Source organism: Molossus molossus, unplaced genomic scaffold (assembly GCF_014108415.1).
Source record: "Molossus molossus isolate mMolMol1 unplaced genomic scaffold, mMolMol1.p scaffold_m16_p_3, whole genome shotgun sequence".
NCBI classification, from domain to species: domain Eukaryota; kingdom Metazoa; phylum Chordata; class Mammalia; order Chiroptera; family Molossidae; genus Molossus; species Molossus molossus.
In genome coordinates this window covers 14,421,582-14,443,249 of record NW_023425366.1, presented here as the reverse complement: position 1 = coordinate 14,443,249, position 21,668 = coordinate 14,421,582, and the positions used below count along the sequence as shown (strand labels likewise).

General features: G+C 42.9%; 1 protein-coding gene across 1 annotated transcript; it reads right to left on the bottom strand.

Annotated features, from left to right (window-relative positions):
- Positions 1-219: 219 nt before the first annotated feature.
- Positions 220-12,170, bottom strand: AMACR (alpha-methylacyl-CoA racemase). The gene is made up of 5 exons (XM_036279294.1): positions 11,874-12,170; positions 9,694-9,837; positions 8,449-8,609; positions 4,426-4,612; positions 220-921 (listed from the first exon to the last, which is right to left on the bottom strand). Exons 1-5 carry the CDS (start codon positions 12,118-12,120, stop codon positions 512-514), a joined length of 1,149 nt encoding a protein of 382 aa, XP_036135187.1. The 5' UTR covers positions 12,121-12,170; the 3' UTR covers positions 220-511.
- Between the last annotated feature and the right edge of the window lie 9,498 nt (positions 12,171-21,668).

The following is a 21,668-nucleotide window of genomic DNA, read 5'->3' as shown; positions in this document are numbered from 1 at the left end:
GACATTCATTTTGGAGTAAAACCAAAATTATTTCAATGAGTCACAAAATGCTATTGGAGTACTACTTATAGGACTTTCTTGAAAGCTTTTCAGACTTAAAAGCTCACAAGTACATTTTAGGAGGAAAAAAGCTTTATTTAATAAAAAGCATGATATTGATTCATTTAAAGTATATTATAAATATTTAAGTGTTTTAATATCAACAAGTATAATCTATCAAGTAACTCGATGGCAGGAAAACTGCCACAATTTAGAATAAGTAAACTAAAAACATTCCTAAATCAAAAGCCATGATGTTAACCATCTTTGGAATTGGGTCATTACTGTGAAATCAGTCTTGTTTCTTGATTAGCGTAGCTGAAATGCTGCAAAACTGTCCTTCCACGTTTCGGTGCCGCTGGAGCCCAAGGCTGGAGAGGGCGGAGGTAGCAGCGGAGCAGAGTTCATGCATTTGTCTGCATTACTCTATAAATGCAATATTCAGATTCACTTGAGCTGAGGGGCCTGGGCTTTAGAGATTAGCTCTCATCTTATTAATTTCAATAACTTTATCCGAGTAAAGCTGATCAATCTCTTCCTGGTTGAAGCCAAATTCTGTAAGAATCTCTTCAGTGTGTTCTCCTATAAAAGGATCCCTTTCTAAAGAAGGGATAGCTGGGGTCCTCGACAGCAGAGGTGCAGGGCGGGGACTCACACCCTGCTCCTTATCAGTGATAAATGAGCCCCGTTCCTTGTTATGATCATGATGCGTAACCTCTTCGAAAGTCAGAACCGGAGTCACGCACGCATCTGTGCCATCAAAGATCTGACACCACTCTGCCTTTGTCTTCTTCGCAAATATATCTGCGAATTTCTCCTTCATCTCTGGCCAATGAGTCATGCTCATCTGATCGGGAAGTTCATCAGACTTTAGCCCAAGTCCTGAGAGGAAAAACACAATTTCTTAAATTATTATGCTTTGGGTGGAATGATTATAATCAATGAAAATAAGTTTTAAGCTTACTGCCCCAAATCAGATGTTCTATAAGGTTTCTCAAATGGGCCAAGAGAAGGAATTCACACTCAGCACGCAGTCGAGCCCAAGGCTGGAGAGGGCAGAAGTAGTAGGGGAAGCAGAATTCAAAACAGACTCTCCATGCCAGGATTTTATTATTTATACTTCATCAAAAGTAATCTGCTTTTAACAGTCTAGTTTCCAGAAACCTATTTTTTCCCTCTGAGTAGGTTTTCAAAAAGAAATTTCCTCGTGATGTGATTATCTGAATTAAGATAACCTCATACTGTATATAATGCTCCCAAACCTTACAAAAGATCAAATCTAAACAATTTATCTCTGTCTACCTCAGTTTTCAAGGAAGAAGCCTAACAATAAATGATTAAATTCAAGAGTGCAATTTTAGAAATAACACTCATTTCTCTGCATGTAATCAAATGAAAGAGCCCTAGGAGAGCAGTGATGTTTGATTCATCGCCCCCTTAAAAACACTGCTGTGAACTAGGAACAAAAACCTGTCAAGTAATCCAAGACTCAGCAAACTCTTCTTACAGCAAACAGGACAGAAATTATCCGCCATCTGGTCACCAGTGGGGCACACAGATTCTCTCAGGCGTGAGGGGCTAGAGGGCCCATCCACACACCGTGCAGAAGGATGAAGGCATCTGGCTGGGGAGTTCCGGGGACGATGGCTTCTCGGCTCATGACTTGCTCTGTTCTTCCTTTACTGACTACCAGCACCCACCCCTGCAGAACACAGAGCTCCAGCGCTGATTACATTACACCCAGAAGGGCCACTTGACTAGGGTTTGGTGTAAATGTCATTGTATTCCCTCATGGAAGAGGGTTTTTAAGGTGGATGTTTAAGAGTGAAATAATAATAAAAGCCCCTTCTTCTTATGCATAATATTTTGTGTAAATTTAGCCAAATTAACCAAATAATTCTCACTTTTATCACCCTTTCCTTCGCTACCACGTTGAAGAACACAGCTAATCGTAAGCTGCTCTGAAGACACAGTCCCCACGGAGGTGAGAAGATGTGACCCCTGCAGGATCTTTGTAGGGTTTTGAGTGATGGCAGGAAATATGGACTCACATCGTTCTGGATAGTTGTGAAAAGACACTTGTGAGATATGCAAGTAAATTTTTCTCTGTAGCCACTTGTCCCATTCAAATGCCAGGGAAGACCTGAACCAGAGTTTCAGTTTCTAAGGAAGTCTTTCATTTTGCTTTCTCTTTCCTGATTGCTCCAAAAGTAGTGATGTAGATGATAGACACTGCTGAAAACATCTCTGCATGTTTTTAAAACATTTTTTAAATCAAAATGTGATGAGAAACACAATGCAAAGCAAAACTGGAGCCAGTATCCTCTCTAACAAACATTATAGTTGAGATTACAAAGGTCACAGTTACATCCTGGAAAACTACAAAACATCAAAAGACCCCAGGTTCTACCCCAAACTCTGGCACCCCAGCTCTTCCACTGTCCTATCACCTCTCTCAGCCCACTCTCATCCTGCCAGGACCTGGACCAGGCCACAGGATTAGCTACCAGTGGTACAGGGTGGGCGGTTTCCTATTCTCTCAACAGTCCTGTGTGAAGTCTGGGACCAGGCCACAGGATTAGCTACCAGAGGTACAGGGTGGGCGGTTTCCTATTCTCTCAACAGTCCTGTGTGCAGTCTGGGCCCATTCTACCATGAAAAACTATTATAGAATGTGGCTAGTTTTTATGGTACAGCAGCATTACATTTCTGGTACTACAAGTCAAACAGACTTTCAGGGACTGGAATGGGGACTCAGATACCATTTGAAACTTGAGAAAGTATATTTTGATTAAAACAAAACAAAACAAAAAAAACACTACCTTACACATACATTCACAATTACACAAAATACAATTTTAAGTACACGTTATAAACTTTACTTCTCTATAATACATTAGGCACATATTAAGCAGTCAAAAATTAATGTTGCTACAAATGGCCCAGAGACATTTGAAGAAATGCTCAACATCTCTAATCATCAGAGAGATGCAAATTAAAACAACAATGAGGTATCACCTCACACCTGTCAGAATGGCCGCCATCAACAAATCATCAAACAACAAGTGTTGGTAGGGTGTGGAGAAAAGGGGACTCTAGTGCACTGCTGGTGGGAATGCAGACTGATGCAGCCACTATGGAAAACACTATGGTGTTACCTCAAAAAATTAAAAATTGAATTACCATTTGATCCAGTGATCCCACTTCTAGGAATATACCCTAAGAAGCCTGAAACACCAATCAGAAAGAATATATGTACCCCCATGTTCATAGCAGCACTATTTACAATAGCTAAGATCTGGAAACAGCCCAAGTGTCCATCAGTAGACGAATGGATAAAAAGCTGTGGTACATATACACAATGGAGTACTATGCAGCTGTAAGAAAGAAAGATCTCTTATCCTTTGAGATGACATGGAGGGACCTGGAAAGTATTATCCTAAGTGAAACAAGCCAAGCAGAAAAAGACAAATACCACATGATCTCACTTATTTGTGGAATATAATGAACATAACAGTCTGAGGAATAGGGTAGACCCAGACACGTGGAAGTAGGGTACAGATTAAGAACCCTCAGAAGAGGGGGTGGGGGGGAAGGGAAGAGATAAACCATAGAATTATATGCATGTATGCATAACCAACAGACATGGACAACAAACTGGGGACAGGGCGGGGGGATGGGGAGGAGGGTGTCAATGGGGTAAAATAGGAAAATCATCTGTAACAAAAATAAAATTAAAAAAAAAAAAATAGCTAAGATCTGGAAACAGCTCAAATGCCCATCAGTATAGAGTATACTGTGAACTTTAAATCTGAACATTGCATGGGAACAAAACTTCAGTTCAATTATTTAACTAGGGAAGAAGGGATCGCAAATTTTTTTGCTAAATTGTGGTAGCATGCCAACAAGACGAGAATCTGAAAGAAAGGTAAACTGCAGAACTGTGATACTGACATGTTCCAACAAAATCTCATCTGCCAAAGTCTCTCTGTGTTCTGGTGACCCCTGACAATGCAGTGTCAAGAGGGACACCTACCAAGGAACAGGATGACTAGCAGGCCATTTCTAGAGAAGAGAAGATAACAGCATACAAGGGGCAAGATAAATATCCAACTCTACTTAGTATGAAATGTAATAAAAACACTGAACTCCCACAAAAGACATTATTATTTCTTTAAAATCCTGAGCTATTTCATAGAATGGTAAAATTACCTGTCAATTTAGAAGATGGGGGAAATACCCCACAATATAATGATGGCTATAACTAGGTTAATTATAATGTGGATAGGTAACAACAGACATCATGAATTTCAAAAGGCCCCAAAATAGAGGCTAAAGAATATCCAGAGGAAAAGAGGGGTGGGAGAGGCTATGAAAGTCGCTTACCTTTGATCAGCAGCTTGTAGAACTGGGGTTCTAGTGCTCCAACAGCCATGTACTCCCCGTCCGCAGTCCTATAAGTTGTGTAGAAAGGTGCCCCACCATCTAACAAGTTCTTTCCTCGAGGCTGTTTCCACAGTCCCAGATTTTCAGTTTTCCACAGAAAAGAGCTTAGATAAGCTGTTCCTTCCACCTTTAAAGAAACAGAATGCAATACAGATCCAGACAATTAGATTGTAAAAACATGATTACTTCCTACTCAGGTTTTTCTTTAATAGTTGTGCAAAAATGTTTATCTGAGAATATAAGATTATATCTAAATATACAACTTCTTTGGTATTTTGAGTGGGTTTCTACACTATTCAGTTCAGAAAACTAGAAGGTATACTTTTGTTCTCCCTTTCAAATAAGACTGGAAAATGTTGATAATTTTTTTTAAAACTTATCTTTATTGCTGAATGTATTACAGATGTCCCTCCTTCCCCCCGCCCTTGAAATGTTGGTAATTTCTGAAGTTAGGTGAGGGTACATAGAAGCTCATTTACAGTATATTCTCTCTACTTCTGTATATGTTAAAACTGTCAGGATAAAAAGCTAAAAGAAAAAGCAAAAAGGCTTTTAAAAGTCCATCTTATGACCTCAATGTTTATAAACACATATATATGAAGCATATCACATTTTAAAGGTAAGTCACATTACAGTAAAATTTAGCTTATTCTAGTTTGACTCCAAATCCAAGGAAACTATACTTATGTATTTACTATATCTTTTTTGTTATTAATCCTCACCTGAGGATATTTTTCCATTGATTTTTAGATAATGGAAGAGGGGGGGGGAGACAGACAGAGAGAAAAACATGGATGTGAGAGAGAAGCATTGATTGGCTGCCTCCTGCACGCCCCCTACTGGGGATCAAGTCTGCAATCTGGGCACATGCCCTGACTGGGAATAGAAATGGGGACCTTTCAGTCCATGGGACAATGCTTAATCCACTGCACCATACCGGCTGGGCAAGTGGTGCCATTTTTTGAATCTGTGTTACACAGATATTAGAGAGTATACACATTTGTATATATGCATATACACATACATACATATAATGATATGCATATCATTATATATATACATTTACATACATAATCTCTTACTCACTAGATGTGCTGATGAGTCTGTTGAAAAAAAGTTGCACTAATGGAGTTACAGGTCCAGTTTGGCCCACTCGGGACGCAAACATGCTCTAATCTAATCCCACCTTTACTTGGTGCCACAGGAGGATACAGGACAAGAAACAGCAGTTACAACCCTCATCTGATCACCAGGTTCCCCAGCATGCGTAGGTGGGCCCAGACGAGAGCCCTGCAACACAGGGAAACTGCAGCCTCAATTACTCAACCTCTTCTATTGTTTCCATTGTGTAGACCAAAGGCCTGCATGCCAGCACACAGCACCCCAGGTCAGACGCATGTCCCTAGATCAGGGGTAAACACAGCAAAACGGACCCACATTCCACAGCTATCGTAACTCTACAGTTTCCAGGGAAATAGTATATGAAGAGACAACTCAGGTCATCCCAGGCTGGCCTGTCGAGGAGTCTACTGCTAAAACATTTGAAAACTACTGGCTTAAAATATAAAGTATTCAGCTTCTACAACTATTTGTATCACAAAGCACAACGCTTCCCAGAGTTGGGGGAAGAAATGAATATGATGCTTTACTGATCCATTTGGCCTTGAGTAATTAGCCAACACTCACTATACCCTAATGCAAATGTAAAACCTAAATGAAGCTTACAACATTCTCACATACACTAAAACCCTTATTGCCTTCCTAATCATCATGAAATTCTGATTAGACACAGTCTGATGAAAGTAGCAATTATCTTTTATAGATATTTGACTATAAATAAGCAATTATGTGTCACTAGGAAATTATTCAAATTATTACTAAATAAGTACTTAGCCTTAAATTATCCTTAAAACCCCCAAGGCCCATTTGTCCTCATTCAGTCCTTTTGGATCACACAGACCAATAGAGGGCAGTAGAGGGCAGTGACTGAAAGCATGGGCTTCAGCGTCAAACTGCCTGAGTGCAGGGCTTCTGACCCTTTAGACTTGTTCTCAGTCATTCTCTCCCAGTCTTCAAAGGTCAGATGAAGGTGAGCATACCTCCTCCAGGGAGCTGTCTGGATGAAAGGAGGTAGACATACGTCAAGCATCTCGCCTTGCGCTTGCTGGTAGAAAGCGAAACTGGCACTGCTGCGGCTACTGTTGCATGCTAGCACAGATCAGGGCACCAAAGGACATGGGAGGTGCACCCTGAGGGCTGTATCACAAGGCACAGAAGCGGTTACAGAGCTGTGAGCGACCAACCTGAGAGAAGGAAGTACAAGCACAGACTCTGGAGTTGAGGGACTCTGGTAGGAAGCAGCTTTCAAAAGGTCACTGATGACAAATCCAATCTTTAGGGTTGTTCAGTTTTAAACTCTTGAGATCACCACCAACATGTGACCCCTGACCAGGCCTTTTTCTTGGACTTTCTCTTTTCTATGTCTCCATGACAATGCTCCCTCTGGCCCCCACTTAACTCTCCTCGCGCTCGCTGATGCTCTGCCCCTTCCCAGACCCCACTCCCACAGTGGCTCCCCAGTGACTGAGACCTGTTTCTAGTCCCTCCCTTCAGGCATCCATATGGATATCTCAAAGGCACTTCAAACTTGAAATGACCAAAACCGAATTCCCTTTCTTGTTTTTCTTCTTCTAACAACAACAAATTCTTACAGAGCACTAGGCACTGTTTCCTCACTGAACACTGAACTCACTTGATACTCTAGCAGTGCTGTGTGGTGGATACCATTATTATCTGTCTTACAAAGAACTGAGGCAGGATCTAGACCTGGCAGAGCCAGGATGCAGGAAGTCGGCACCAGAGTCTACGCTCTTCCCTGCTGTGCCGTACTGCTGCTTCCTTCAGTAACCCTCCTTCAGGTCACCCAAGCCAGAATCCATGCTGGATTCCTCCCTCCTCCCTCACCGCCAGTGCACTGCCAAACCCCGGCTACTGTACATCTCAAATATCCCTTAAATCCAGACCCATTCTACCACTAACTAGTTTAGTACCTGCTCTTATCTCTTGGCAATAACCCATTAACCATCTCTCTGCCTCCAGTCTTATCTGCCTCAAATCCATCCCCCATCCTACCTCCAAGGCCCTGTCCAGATGCAAATGTGCAGTGGCACTGAACTGGGCTCTCCACAACTAGCTGTGAGACTTTGGGCAAGTTTCTGTGCTTCAGTTTTCTCCTCTTTAAAATAACAACATATTCCAAATGAAATTGGATTAGAAGAAATCACACAGGGAAAGTGCCCAGCTTGTGCACAAGGCACAAGATTGGTGTATGGCAGTAAAAAAAAAAAACAGCACGGCCGGTGTGGCTCAGTGGTTGAGCATCGACCCAGGCACCGAGGGTCACCAGTATGATCCGCAGTCAGGGCACATGCCCAGGTTGTGGGCCTGATCCCCACTGAGAGGCATGCAGGAGGCAGCCAATCGATGTTCTTGCTCATCCATATTCTATCTCTCTCTCCCTCTCCCTCTCTTTCTATGAAAGAAAATCAATGCAAGAAAAAGACAAAGGCATTATGATGTTGAAGTATCCCCTACAAAATGCAGCAGGAAGGTCTAGACTGGTCCATTTTATCTTAGTATTCTTAGGAATCTTTTCTGCCAAGGAGGACTTCTTGAGCCCAGTTTTGAATGAGTATTTCTTGAAAACTACATTCTAATCACAAGAAACCGCTAGGGAAGAGTAATAAGACACAAGAATCAGGGGAGCCCCAGAATTTTTAGAAAACAGAGTCCACAAACACATGATCAAGATACGACATTCTGACTCATGGAAAGGATATGCGGCTTTTTTTTTTTAGTATCCTTGGTAACTTGGATTCAAACTTCAAACCTCATTGATCTCCTGTCTTGTATCATCCTTAGAAACGACTGGCAGGGTTATCATTTCCCCCAACGGACACTTGCCATGCTTGCATCGATGACCTGACCCTTGCCAGAGCGTGTACGTTCAAAGAGAGCCATCATGATGCCCAGGGCGCACATGAGGCTTCCACCGCCGAAGTCAGCCAGGAGGTTCAGTGGGGCATATGGATTCTCACCATCTCTGCCAATTTTCGACAGGACACCTACAAAAAAAAAAAAAAAATCGGAGAACACTAACTGTAAATGTAACTTCTCTTTTAAATAAATATACACTAACCAATCTCTCTAGTTGCTGACATAAGTAGAAACTAGTTCATAACACTTTTCCCATCCTAAACATACTCGGCCTACTTATAAACAGGCTTCCCCTCCAATAAGGTTCCTTATTTTGTTTTTTTCTTCTCTACAACCTTATTCCATCTAACATTTTCAGACTTTTATTTCTAAGTTTTTACATACTAAGATAAATGATTCCAAGAGAAAAAAGATTAGTATTAGTTTAGTTTATGGCTTAACAGTATAACGCATTTCCATTCTTATTAGAAAGAGATGCAAGAAAAAGAAACATGGAAGTAGGGAACGGGCTGACTAACTTCAGAGGGAAGGGGGTAGTGGGGTGGGAAGAGAAAAACCAAAGAACCGATATGCATATGGGCACAACCAATAACCAATGGACACAGGCAATAGTGTGGGGAAGGAAGGGAGGGGGAAGGGAGGAGTCAATGTTGTGGGGGGAGAAGGGACATCTATAATACTTTCAACAATAAATATATATTGAAAATAAAAATTAAAAATAATTTTAAGTAGATATGAAAAAACTTCTATACTCACTCTTTCCTCAACCTTTAAATGTGTGCTCACAGATTTTGAGAATTTACTCAATAACACACAGTCCTTAAATTCTAAAATCAGGCCATCCATAGAAGACTAAAATGATGACTCAGACAATAATTCTCAATGAAGGTGGGGGAGGGGGTATCAAAATCAAACTATATCAGCATTTTCAAACTACAGAGCAACATCCCTTCTACCACCAAGTCCCTGACTCCCAAGCAGGGGCTTGCCCGAGAGTTGACTCCATGAATGTAGGAAGTATGTTACTAGTGAGAGTATTATCCAGGGGAAGGGTTGAGAACAACTGTTCCAAGACCAGCCAGCCCTTTTAAAATCACCATACTCTCCTTATTGATTTAGATCTTCACCTTTAAAGATTATTTTCCATTAATTAGTATAACTGTAGATCTTGACTGGAAATAAAAATACAGAGAAATTATTTTTTCAACATACCTGACAAAGCCAAATAGTTGATGTCGTGTCCTGCTACCCTTGAGAATCTTCCTGATTGGCCAAATCCACTCAACCTGGCATAGATAAGCCTTGGATTCTTCCTCAGCAAAATCTCTGGGCTGAGCTGGAGTTTTTCCATAACACCTTAAAAGAAAAGCAACAATTCTGTTCGTAAGAGAGCGTGAACTGAGGATGGGTATACTCTCTTCAATGTGGCAAACAAAACAGCACTCCTGCAAGTAATAATAATAACACTTGTTATAGGTTTATAACATGTTTCCAGTAGTTAAGAACTCAAAAAGTGAGGCCACAACTTCTAGAATGTGTGGCTTCTGCCCCAGAATTCTGTCTCCCTCCAGCACGTAACTATTCCCCTTCAGGCATATCCAAGCCTCTTCAATCCCTAGAGCGGGCATCTCATCCCTGTAGTCAGTCCCTTTACAGTTTCTCAAATGCTCTTCGTAGTAATTTATTACAAATGGTTTGTTCTCTTGGAACAGTTACCCTAGGTCTTTATTTGACAAAAAACAAAAACACACCTCACTTTTGAAAGCGGCTAGTCCTTTTAGGACCTCGTCTTTTTCAATGCCAGCATCAGTGCCTGCCGCCTCCTGCTTCATGGAGTACTTAGGTATGCATATATTCCATATTCCCTATCAGCTCAGAAGCTCTTCTGGCAGGATCGCTGCCTGATTTCATGCTAGGCCTCAAAGCTCCTAGCATTAGAACCGTCACAAAAAGGCTCAGGAAATATCCATGGAAAGAAAGGTTAGCAACAGTAGCATCCAAGCTCTTAAGTTATCACCAAGTATGATATTTATTGCACAAAATTCAGGTAACTGGCACCTAAGTCTCCTGGAATCAAAAGTACTAAAAAGTGCCTAATACATTCACTGTCATGGTCTTCCTAAGGCTGTAATAAATGACAAAAGAACTCTGGCCCTCCTCCTAAACACTTCACCTGGCACAATCCCTCACCTGGCAGCTACAGCTTTATTCACAGCTTTATTTTCTTCCTAATAACAAGACCCTGGACAAATCACTTAACCAGTTTGAGCTTCCTTCATTTTCAAATGGAGCATTATAAATTATGATATAATCCTAATTATATTATTATCCTCAAAGCAGGCTGTGAGGGTAAATGAGTTAACACATCTAATATGCCTGGTGCCTTACAGGCATGTAATTCACTATACATTTACTGACTTTCTGCTAAATGCTAGGCAAAGCTTTGGATTTGTACTTGAGCAAGATTACTGACAGCTATCTGAGAGTGGATCCAGTTGGTGCTAGACCCAAACAGCACCTTCAAAAAGGTTGTTAACAAGGGTGTCAAGTAGGCTGCAGCAGTTATGAAGAGAAAGAATCGTGAGTCTAGAAAGGAGGGAGAATGGCTGGACTTGTGATCATTGCAATTGGGTGGAATGAAAGGAAGATTTGGAGTCCCGGATGAAGTACAGGTTTCTGAACCAGGCAACTGGGTGAATATTGGTTCCGTGCACGGAGATCAATAACACAGAAGACGGAGATGCCATTTTCGTAGGGAAGATGACGGGCTGGGTTTGGGATTCGTGGAGGCTGCCGTGCCGGAGGACAGTCAGAGAGAGATGCACAGGACCCGTGTACCCTAGTCCAGGACTCTGGAAGAGAGGTGTGCAGTTACAGACTCGGGCACCCTCTTGCCTATAAGACGTGAAAACAACAGCAATGGAAACGGCGGCTCCAGGCAGCAGTGTGCCCGCACTGAGCTGAGGCTGGAATTGGGGAGCACCAGCGATCACGGCAGGGGATGTCGCCTGGCTCAGTCCGTGGCTGGGAGGGCGCACCGACCCCACCTCCTATCTCGTGAAGAGACTGTGTGCCTTCGTGCCGCTGTCCTTGTAGACAACCTATGACTCTCATGAGATTCTCAGAGGGTTCCTGACCTCGGATAACACGAGAGGCGGATATAAATGGGTGCGTAGAATAAAGGGAGACTTGGGAAGAAGGCGGAGAGAGGTACAAGGAGAACGAGGGCGACAGCAGGAGCTCGGACTCCGAGCATGGAAGGGCTTCCCAAGAGGCAGCTGATCAAAGGCAGCCGGTCTGGAAAGCAGGGTTCCGTGGCCACGGGGCGGGGGGTGGCGGGCGCGGCCTCACACAGGTGGCTCCCTGCGGGCGGAGGCCTCCAGGCCGCTCACCTTGGCGGAAGGGCTCCAGCACCACGTCCGCCCGGGCGCACAGGCGCCGCACCACCGCCGCTCCCTGCGGCGTCTTCAGGTCCACAGCCAGCGAGCGCTTGCCGCGGGACAGGTGGCTCACGTCGCCGAGGGCGCCGGGCCGGTCCACGCGCACCACCCGCGCCCCGAAGTCCGCCAGGATCATCCCGCAGAGCGGGCCGGGGGCCAAGCCCGCCAGCTCCACCACCGAGATGCCCCGCAACGCCATGGCAACGCGCGTTCCTAGCAAAGGCAAACACCAGAAGCTCGCGCTCCTCAGCCCCGTCGCACGGCCTGGAGCGCGCGCGCCCGCCCTCCTGCGCCTGCGCGGGGCCGCGGAGTTTGCGCAGTGCGCGCTTCCCGGCCCGCTTCCTGGAGTGGGCGGCAGGCGGGGGCTGAGCTGGTGACCCGCTGGTCTCGCGGCCAAGTCCGAGATTATCCCGGGGCTTGACCTTGACTGGTCTGGGGCCTGTCACCGTCCGCTTAGGGCGATTTTACTCTCTCCTCTCTGATTCTAGCCCTTGTGCCATTCGAGCCCCTGTACCTGCCCCTTCCTGGAGAAATAAAAAGTGAATAAGTATGTACGAACATGGCCTCTATGTTCCCCCTTGGTCTGCAGGTGGTCTCCTTCACCGCCCCTGCTTCCTAGGCCCCGAGGATGGTATCCACCAAGGGCTTGGGATCCCTTCTACATACGCTGGATTTTGAGTTATAAACTTTGTGGGTTACATGCCTTTAAATAAATAGTTCAAGCTACACAAGGAAATATGTGCAATGTGTAATATCAGAAGAATATGAGAACGGGGTGCTCATCAGAGCCCCAAAGGAGAGAGCTTTAAGATGTTTTGGGTTTGGCACCTGCCATTTCTACGGATAATTATAGATCTCAGTTTTTTATTTTAATGCACCTTTTCTTTTCTTTTTAAAGTACAGTAAAATAAGTCATTGTAGATAGTGTTGTAACCCAGGAGATCGACCACACTCAGACTCAATTTTTCAGTTTTGGGGGATGTTTTATTACCTGCGCAGGGACTGCAGCCAACCTACACAGAGGAGAACTGCAGCCCTGCGCTCAGGGGGAGGGTTGCTTATATAGGGCAGGGGTCATTCAAGAGTTTAGCAGAGCAAGCAAGCTGCTTGTACAGAAGCCGAGGCAGTTAGCAATAAGCAGGAGGGAACGGAGGGGGGAGGGAGCTGAGGCGAAAGGGAACTGGGTGAACTGGGTCAGCATACATCTGTCCTGCTATTCATTCCATTATCCAAGTTTTAAAAACTAACAAATTCGAGACAGATATCAGCGGTCAGTCAGGTGCAATACACACATGTTGAACAGTTACAGTTTTATGGGGTAAAGGGAGCTTCAGTTTCTCCCTATCAGTTTCTTTACAGAGCATGCAGGACACTCTGGCCTTGGGGCCGTTTCTGTCCTCCCTTTTCTTGAAGGATGTTGCTTTTCAAATTCCCAGTGAAGGTCAAACTCTGGTTAATTTTTATGGGGCTAAAGCCCTCTATAACATTCCCCATTGTTCATCTTGCTGTCTCTGAGGTTGTTAATTAGGGCAGCTTAAAGACAAGTTGGATTCTAAGGACAGTGAGCTACAACAATAGCCCAACTGCTTTTATAAATTGTTTTCTCTCGTCTCTCTCTGTAAGAACAGAAAACAGGTGTTTCTTTTTTTATGAAGTACCTAGTAATTAAACACAGAGATTGCTCTGGTCTGCAACTTCAAACCGCCTTTCTACCCAACAGAAAGGGGCAGGAAAGAATATTAGAATTAATAGAAAATATTAGAAGAGTAAGAATACTAATCATAGTGGAGCACTAAGCCATAGTCAGAAAAATGTTAATCATCCTTTACAAGGTTGGTCATGATTGCTTTGTTCTGATTAAAGAAAAGTCCATTCTGATGGGGCTGAGAGGTGTGCCCCTCATCAACTTGGGAATGCTGGCTAGTCTCCTAATTAGAGAACAACGGGGATGGGGGTGGGGGTTCTAGATGACATCATGGGAAGATGAACAGACCTGATTGTCTGAACAGTGCGACTCACTGGCCACCAGCCCTGGCCCATATTTCTTCTCTCCTATTTACAAGCATATTTTACAGGCTAAGGAAGATATGATAACTCCCTTTCCCCCCACACACATCTGCCCTTTACTCCCAAAAGCCCCCAATAAAAGAGCAACTCTTTCTGCTCTGCCCAGTACCACCTGGTACCCAGCCCTTTCCCTGTCTATGGAGAAAGACAAATAAAATGTCCTCCCTTTTCTATGTTCTCTTGGCTGTGAATTCTTTCACAAGCCCTCTTTACTGGCCTAAACAAAATCCTAACCGTCTCTGTATGGCCTGATCATTTTGACTGTTCTGGAATTTTAATAGAGCCAGTGCAATCAATCTCTGCCCTAACCCTTTGGTAAGTATGGGCTTATATATGCTGAGGCAGGTAAAGTGCAGGCAGAATTTGGCACAATGGCAATCAGGATCTTTTAGGCAACCTCGAAACAGTCTTGAGCAGTTTTAGAATTATTTCAAGGTTCTTGTGGCTTTCTTTATGAGGTGTTGCCTCCCACTTGACCTAGACACCTTCTCTTTGCCTTCCTCTTTGAATAGCCTCTGTTAAAATACATACTGAGGCATAGTAAAAAGTTTAAGAGTTTAAAAGAGTAAAAATCTATTCCAGTCTGACAGCGTCAAACAGGAAGTGCTTAGGAGTGCTCTACCAACATGAGGTGAGGAGAGATTTTATATCAAAAAAAAAAAAAAAAAGGGTAGAAAAAGCAAGGAAAGTATTGTTGGGCTATAGATTAAAGAGTAGCTGGCTGTTTGTGATTGGTTGTTCCTAGGTTTTGATTTTGTAATCTTGAGCTATTTACAGCCATAGAGACCTCAGTCTAATGGCCTCCTTGTTTCATTAATTTTACACTTCCCTATCCCTCTCTACCCAATGCTTTTATCTTTATTCAAGTATAAGATTCCTTACCCGCTTCTCTTTCATTTTTATTTTGACAAGCTTAAAAAGAAAGGAAAATTTACAAAAGATATAGCAGATATTCAGATTGACATGTTAATTATTTTTCATATTTGCTTGCAGTCTATTTTTCTAAAAAACAAAAAGTTACATATATAGCTTAACACTCTGGGTCAGATTCATATGAATCAGAAATCTTATCCAGCATCCAGTTTTACTAATAAGGTCAGAGATACAGGTCTGGAAAGGCTCAAAGTCCTATGTGACTCCTCAGGTCTTCTCCTGTTGGACACACACCCTCTAGTACAGGCTAACTTATGTACCTTCCACATTCATGTATTGAAGTCCTAACCCTAATACCTCAGGATGAGGCTGTATTTGGAGATAGGGCCTATACAGAGGTATTAAAGTAAAATGAGGTCATACAGGTGAGTCCTAATCCAATATGACTGGTGTCCTTATAAGAAAAGAAGATTAGGACACAGGAGACACCGACTAAAGGATAACCATGTGAAGACACAGCAGAACACAGCCACCTGCAAACAAATGAGAGGCCTCCGAAGAAACCAAACCTCCCTACACCTTGATTTTAGGCTTTTAGCCTCCAGAATTGTGGGAAAATAAATTTTGGTCATTTAAACCAGCCAGTCTGTGGTATTTTTTTTACAGCAACCCAAGCAAACTAATATACCCTCTGAACCACAGTTATAGATGAAGTCTCTAATGAGGTCCTCAGGTCACCTAAGAGACTTCATTTTATATACCCAGAGTTACCCAGCTATGGAACCATGCTTCCTAGACTCTGGGTTTATTTAGCATAAGTAATCCTATGACCAGGGATAACCTGTTAAGTTCATTCAATAGATAAATTATTTTCCTCTTAGCTAATATTATTCATCTGTTTGCCAAAGATCCAGTTGATAAGGAGTTTTTTATTAGCCTCTTAGGACATCCTGCCTTTTTATTTAGCCTCTTAGGACATCCCTATACTAAAGGGAGTAAATAGATCATGGGTCAGCTGCTCTTAACTCCTTCATAACTAATGTCTCCTTAAACACCCACCCCAAACTACATTTCTTTGCTTTCTTCACCCCACTGTCGAAGACACAGCACCCCCATAGTCCATTATATCTATCAATGCTCTAGCTATACTACTTATATACTATATTTTGACTAAACAAAATATGGTATTATTTTGTGGTTTTTATTTACATATTTGATGTTACATTGCAATACTCTTCTGAACTTGCCTTTGCACTTCATCTTGTGTTAATTGGTGTCCCCACTTCTACTCCTTCCTCTTAGATCTTGACTTACATACAAAAGAATTCATTGGAAGGATGTCAGGTAGCTCACCTAATTGCCTGAGAAAGCTGAATTCAGCAGTTGGCAGGACTCAGGCAGCTGGAGTCACATTCAAGGTCATAGCATGAAAGTGTAGTTATGATCCAGGTCTGCACAGTCTCCCCTCACCGCTGCTCTGCTGTGGGTCTGAGTCAAAAGCATAGAGGTACTAATTCAAAGGGCTTCCCACTGACCAGTAAAATGGGACCATTAAATTCGAATTACTATGGTGGATTGAAGCACATCAAATGTATGAAAAATCATGAGTTAATAATAATGCTTTTTAAAGACCTTATTAACCACCCCTGGAGGTTGCTAGGGCACCAACTCATTATTCTAAAAACTGGTAAATAAAAGTGAAAAAATCAGACATTTATTTTGTCTCCCATGTAACAATATTTCAGGATTGCCAAACGGCTAGTGAATGAATGTCTTTTTATAAAATATCACAATTTTGCAACTGCCAATGAATTTAAGTTATAATCATCAATGGCTGCTAAAAACATTAGGCAAAAAGCTAATGGGGGGATTTTATAATACATGAATCTGGCTGAAATATCCTGAACCCACTGATCAATTTTAATACCACAAAAATAGACAATAAGACATTATGGACCTCCTGGTAAGATGCAATAGATAATACCATTCTTGAAGTTTTCCTGCAAAAAGATTGAACATAAATTTAATCAAGTAATTATCTGTTTATGGTAAATGCAGAGGAGAGAGGAACATGATGCAGGGCATAGAAAAAGATGCCATATAACACCAACAAGTATAAATAGCAAAGTCCACAATGCTGGAAAGCAAATGATAATTAATTACCTAAATGAGATACCATTGCAAATTTCAAGGCTTAATTATACCAACCAAATGTGATGCATAAATCTTGTTTTGAATCATGATTTAAACAAACATGCCAAGAAAGATATTTATAAGACAGTTAGGAATATTTTCAAATACTGACCAGATACTAGATGATAGTATGGAATTATTATTTTCTTTTTGTGATTATAATATTTTTAAATCTCATTTCTCTGAGATACAGACGGAAGTATTCACAGGCCTTTGAAGCCCGTCGAGGAACTCCTGCTATCTGGCCACCTAGATTTTAGAATCAGCCTGGAGCAGTGCTCCTGGGTCCCCCTTTTTGAGCAGGAATGTCTATGCTCATCATCCTTTTCCTGTCTCATACGGTCTTGGGTGGGTGGGTGGGAAGGCAATACCTTGTCTCTTTCATTTCATAGATCAACAGTTCAGGAGGAATTGAACTAAAGAACTGCATTCTGAAACCTGATCCACATCTGGATCTGATACAGATGACGGGGTCTGGACATGGAGCTAATGCTGTCATGGGATGAGCCCTCTGAGGACTTGGCAAGGAGGTGAATGTCTTTTGCATGTAGGAGGATAAGAAAAACTCACTTCTTCTGGTTGTTTCTCTTTTACTTTCACACTACTGCCACACTCATAACACTTCTGACTCCAGATGCGTGGGTTCTTTTTTTCCCCACACCAAGCAATCCTCTGTGACACCAGCTGGGTGTCCTACAATGAAATTCGATTCTGACACTAACCAGAGGTAGCACGGACACCACAGATAAAGGACTTAGTCTCCGAAGACTGTCCCTCACTTCAGATGCCTGTAGCAAGTAATAGAAATCCAGGTTACTCACAACTTCTGCCTGATGTTGCTAAAAATTGAAGGTTCCCATGACCTCCCCACTTGGATTCAATTATTTGTTACAGCAGCTCACAGAACTCAGGGAAACACATATGTTTACCAGTTTATTATATTATAAAGGCTATAATAAAGAATACTGATGGCCCTGTCCAGTTTTGCTCAGTGGTTAGAGCATCTGCCCGTGGACCAGAGAGTCCCGGGTTCGGTTCTCAAGGGCATGTACCTCGGTTGTGGTTTGTCCCTGGCCCCGGTTGGGGTTCTGTGGGTGGCAGCCAGTTGGTGTGTCTCTCTCACATTAATGTTTCTCTCTCTCTCTTCCCTCCTTTCTCCCTCCCACACTATCTGAAGATAAATGCAAAAATGTCCTCGGGTGAGGATAAAATAAAAAGGATACTGATGAACAGCCAGACAAAGAAATACATATGATGCCCGGCCTGTGTGGCTCAGTGGTTGAGCATCGACCCATGCACCAAGAGGTCACCAGTTTGATTCCAGGTCAGAGTGCATGCCCAGGTTGTGGGCCTGATCCCCAGTGGGGGGCATGCAGGAGGCAGCCAATCGATGTTCTCTCTCATCGATGTTTCTCTCTCTCTCTCTCTCATATGATGAGGGAGGTCCATGTAGGTTCCAAGGACACCGCGCAGTTGCAGTGTGATATCCTCCCAGCATACGGATGTGTTCACAAACCCAGAAGCTTTCTAAACCCCATACTCCCGGGATTTTTACTGAGTCTTCATGATGTAGGCATGATTGATCATTAACTCCATTTCCAGCTTCTCTCCCCTCTCTAGAGAATGGAGGGGTAGGACTGAAAATGCGAAGCTTCTAATCATGGTTTGGTCTTTTTGGTGACTAGCCCCCATCTGGGAGTCCACGAAGAGTCACCTCATTGAGAAAAAACAAAAAAGACACTATCACCCAAGAAATCCCAAGTGATATAGGAATTGTGTATCAGGAACCAGGGTCAAAGACCAAATAGAAAAATGATGTTCTTAGTGACCTTAATACCTAGGAAATCAGCCCTGGCCGGTTTGGCTCAGCGGTTAGAGCGTCGACCTGCGGTCCGGAGAGACCCGGGTTCGGTTCCCGCTAAGGGCACGTACTTCGGTTGCAGTTTGTCCCCGGCCCTGGTTGGTCGTGCGGGTGGCAGCCACTCGATGTGTCCCTTCACGTCGATGTTTCTCTCTCTCTCTCCCTCCCACTCTATCTGTACAAAATATGGAAAAATATCCTCAGGTGAGGATAAAAAAAAAAAAAAATACCTAGGAAATCATACGGGTTTTAGGAACTGCAGTCAATGATAATGTTAGAAGATTCTTCTAGCACTCCTATTTAAAGGGATTTTAGGGGCTCTGTATCAAGAACCTGGGGTACAGACCAAATTATTTGTAATAGAAAGAAAAATTGGAAATAGCAAAAATATTTCCCCAAATGGAAAAGGTTAAATAAATTAATCCTTAATAGCATTTGAGCGTGCTCTTAATATGTTAGAGCAAACCATAGCAGGGTCCAAAAATATGTAGAAAGTGTAATGTCAAATGATTTGTTTTATTATTATTTTGCTAAAAATAAAAATCATAAAGATTTGCAAGAAAAGATTGACATAAATACTTCAAAATGCTGAACTTATGTTTGATGGGATGATTGATTTTTATACTAAGTACTTTTATGTATTTTATAAAATGTCTACAGTATTTTTTTATAATCAGGAAAGAACAAAAAGATACTTTTAAAGGTCACACTCCAGACACAATAAAGCATGAAGTTGTCTCTAGACAAATACTACCTTTCCACAGCTCTTTCCTGCTGTGAGCTGGGCACTGTTTCTCTGTCCTGTGAATCCCTAGCCCTGTGCCTTCTGGGGCTATGAAAACATCATCCACGCACTCAATCTCTTTGACCTATCTTCCTCCATTAGGTTTGTTCAACAAAAGCCTTTGAGACCGAAAGCTTTCCTCAGAGAAAGGGTTTATTGAGCTCCAAGCTAGACAGAAGAAGGACCAGGTTCCGGGCATACAGGCCGGACCAGCAGCAGGGCTCCAAGAGAGGCAAAGGCCCCCATCCTGGGGTTGACAGGGCTCTGTTATACGATGCATTTGGGGAAGAAAGATGTGAGTTGCTTTGAAAGGATTTACATTGGCTGTAGATAAGGGGGCAGGGAAAAAGTACATTAAAGAAAGTTCCAGAAAGTTCTGGGGTAGGTGATTGTCAGGAAGAAGTACTTGGCGCTCTGTGTTGGTTGTGGGCAGGTCTGGGAAGCTCAGGTGCAAGCAGGATGCGTGGCATCCAGTGGGCAGCCCTTCTTTTCAGGTGGCTGCGTGGGAGTTGACTCCAAGTCCCACGCACTCAGGAACACTAGCAGTCTTTTGTGGGTGTCAGCCCCTGACTTAACTGGTGGACTTCTCTTGCCTCTTCCTTCCACCATCCAGCTTCCTGTAATTTCAATTAGGACATCTCAGAATTTTTCTCCTCTCAGGTTAAAAACTCACCGGAGGTAAGCATTGCACTCTAAATGCTGAGTAGCTCCTGGAATACCACAGGATCTTTGCATAAAATAGACGTTTATCCATTCCAGTCATGCCCTTTGCACTTTACATTGGATTATTTGATCCTCTGCTGGAATATATTTGACTTCAGCTTTTGCTCACAATTTGCGCAATAAAATTCCTTCGATGTAATCTGTTGTTCAGAGTTCAAATGCCTCCCTTTTGGCACAGGAAAACCACCCGACCTGCTCCCCTAGTGGAGCAGCTCTGTGCTGTACAGACAGACAATTTCTGCAGCGAGCAGAAACCCACATGCGTGGCTATGGAGTTTGACTTCATTCGAGCTTCAGAGTTTAAAAGCTGGTTGCTTAGCCCTGGCCGGTTCGGCTCAGCGGTTGGAGCTTCGGCCTGCGGTCCAGAGAGACCTGGTTCGGTTCCCACTAAGGGCACGTACCTCAGTTGCAGTTTGTCCCCAGCCCTGGTTGGTCGTGCGGTTGGCAGACACTCGATGTGTCCCTTTCACATGGATGTTTCTCTCTCTCTCTCCTTCCCACTCTACCTGAACAAAAAATGGAAACATGTCCTCGGGTGAGGATTGAAAACAAAGCTGGTTGCTTAGATGATACCTTTGAATTTCCCATGATACCCACCTACTAACTCCTCTACAGAGCCTCACTTTTAGGAAGACTTGAAAAACCAGTCTTTCCGACCTAGTTCTGGTAATGGGTAAAATTGGGAAACACTGATAATTTTCTTGGCCTTCTCCTACCTTCCTTAGCAATCACTCTTCTTCACACCCGGGTCATCCTTGCTGGCCCCCAGTGCTATCCGCCCACCCGCATCCCAACCGTGGGTGTCTGCCTCTACTAAGGTGAAAACTAGAATTCAGGCGTCAACTCAGGAAGACTTTGGGTTGTGATGATGATCCCTTCCCCTTCAAGATACTCAGATTTCATTAAAGGATCCTCGAAACGTCAGTGTCTTAAACACTCAAAAGGTTAAAGTTATAACTGTGGACTAACTGAAAAGGGGAATTTGGGGTAGACAAGTGACCCTGCTCTGTTCCCACACAATTGATTGTGCCACTCTTCACATCATCTGCATACAAACATTTTATTTATTTATTTTTTTTAAAGACTTTTATTTTTTTATTTTTTTAATTTTTTTTTATCCTCACCCGAGGATATTTTTCCATTTTTTGTACAGATAGAGTGGGAGGGAGAGAGAGAAGGGAGAGAGAGAGAGAAACATCGATGTGAAAGGGACACATCGAGTGGCTGCCACCCGCACGACCAACCA

What these genes read in the sequence shown, in the direction of transcription:
- AMACR (XM_036279294.1), bottom strand. Translation starts at nt 12,120, where the DNA reads ATGGCGTTGCGGGGCATCTCGGTGGTGGAGCTGGCGGGCTTGGCCCCC. An exon ending in GCTGGAGCCCTTCCGCCAAG is followed by an intron (nt 9,838 to 11,873) that starts GTGAGCGGCCTG and finishes TTTTCTTTTAAG; the next exon opens with GTGTTATGGAAAAACTCCAG. An exon ending in CAACTATTTGGCTTTGTCAG is followed by an intron (nt 8,610 to 9,693) that starts GTATGTTGAAAA and finishes TTTTTTTTGTAG; the next exon opens with GTGTCCTGTCGAAAATTGGC.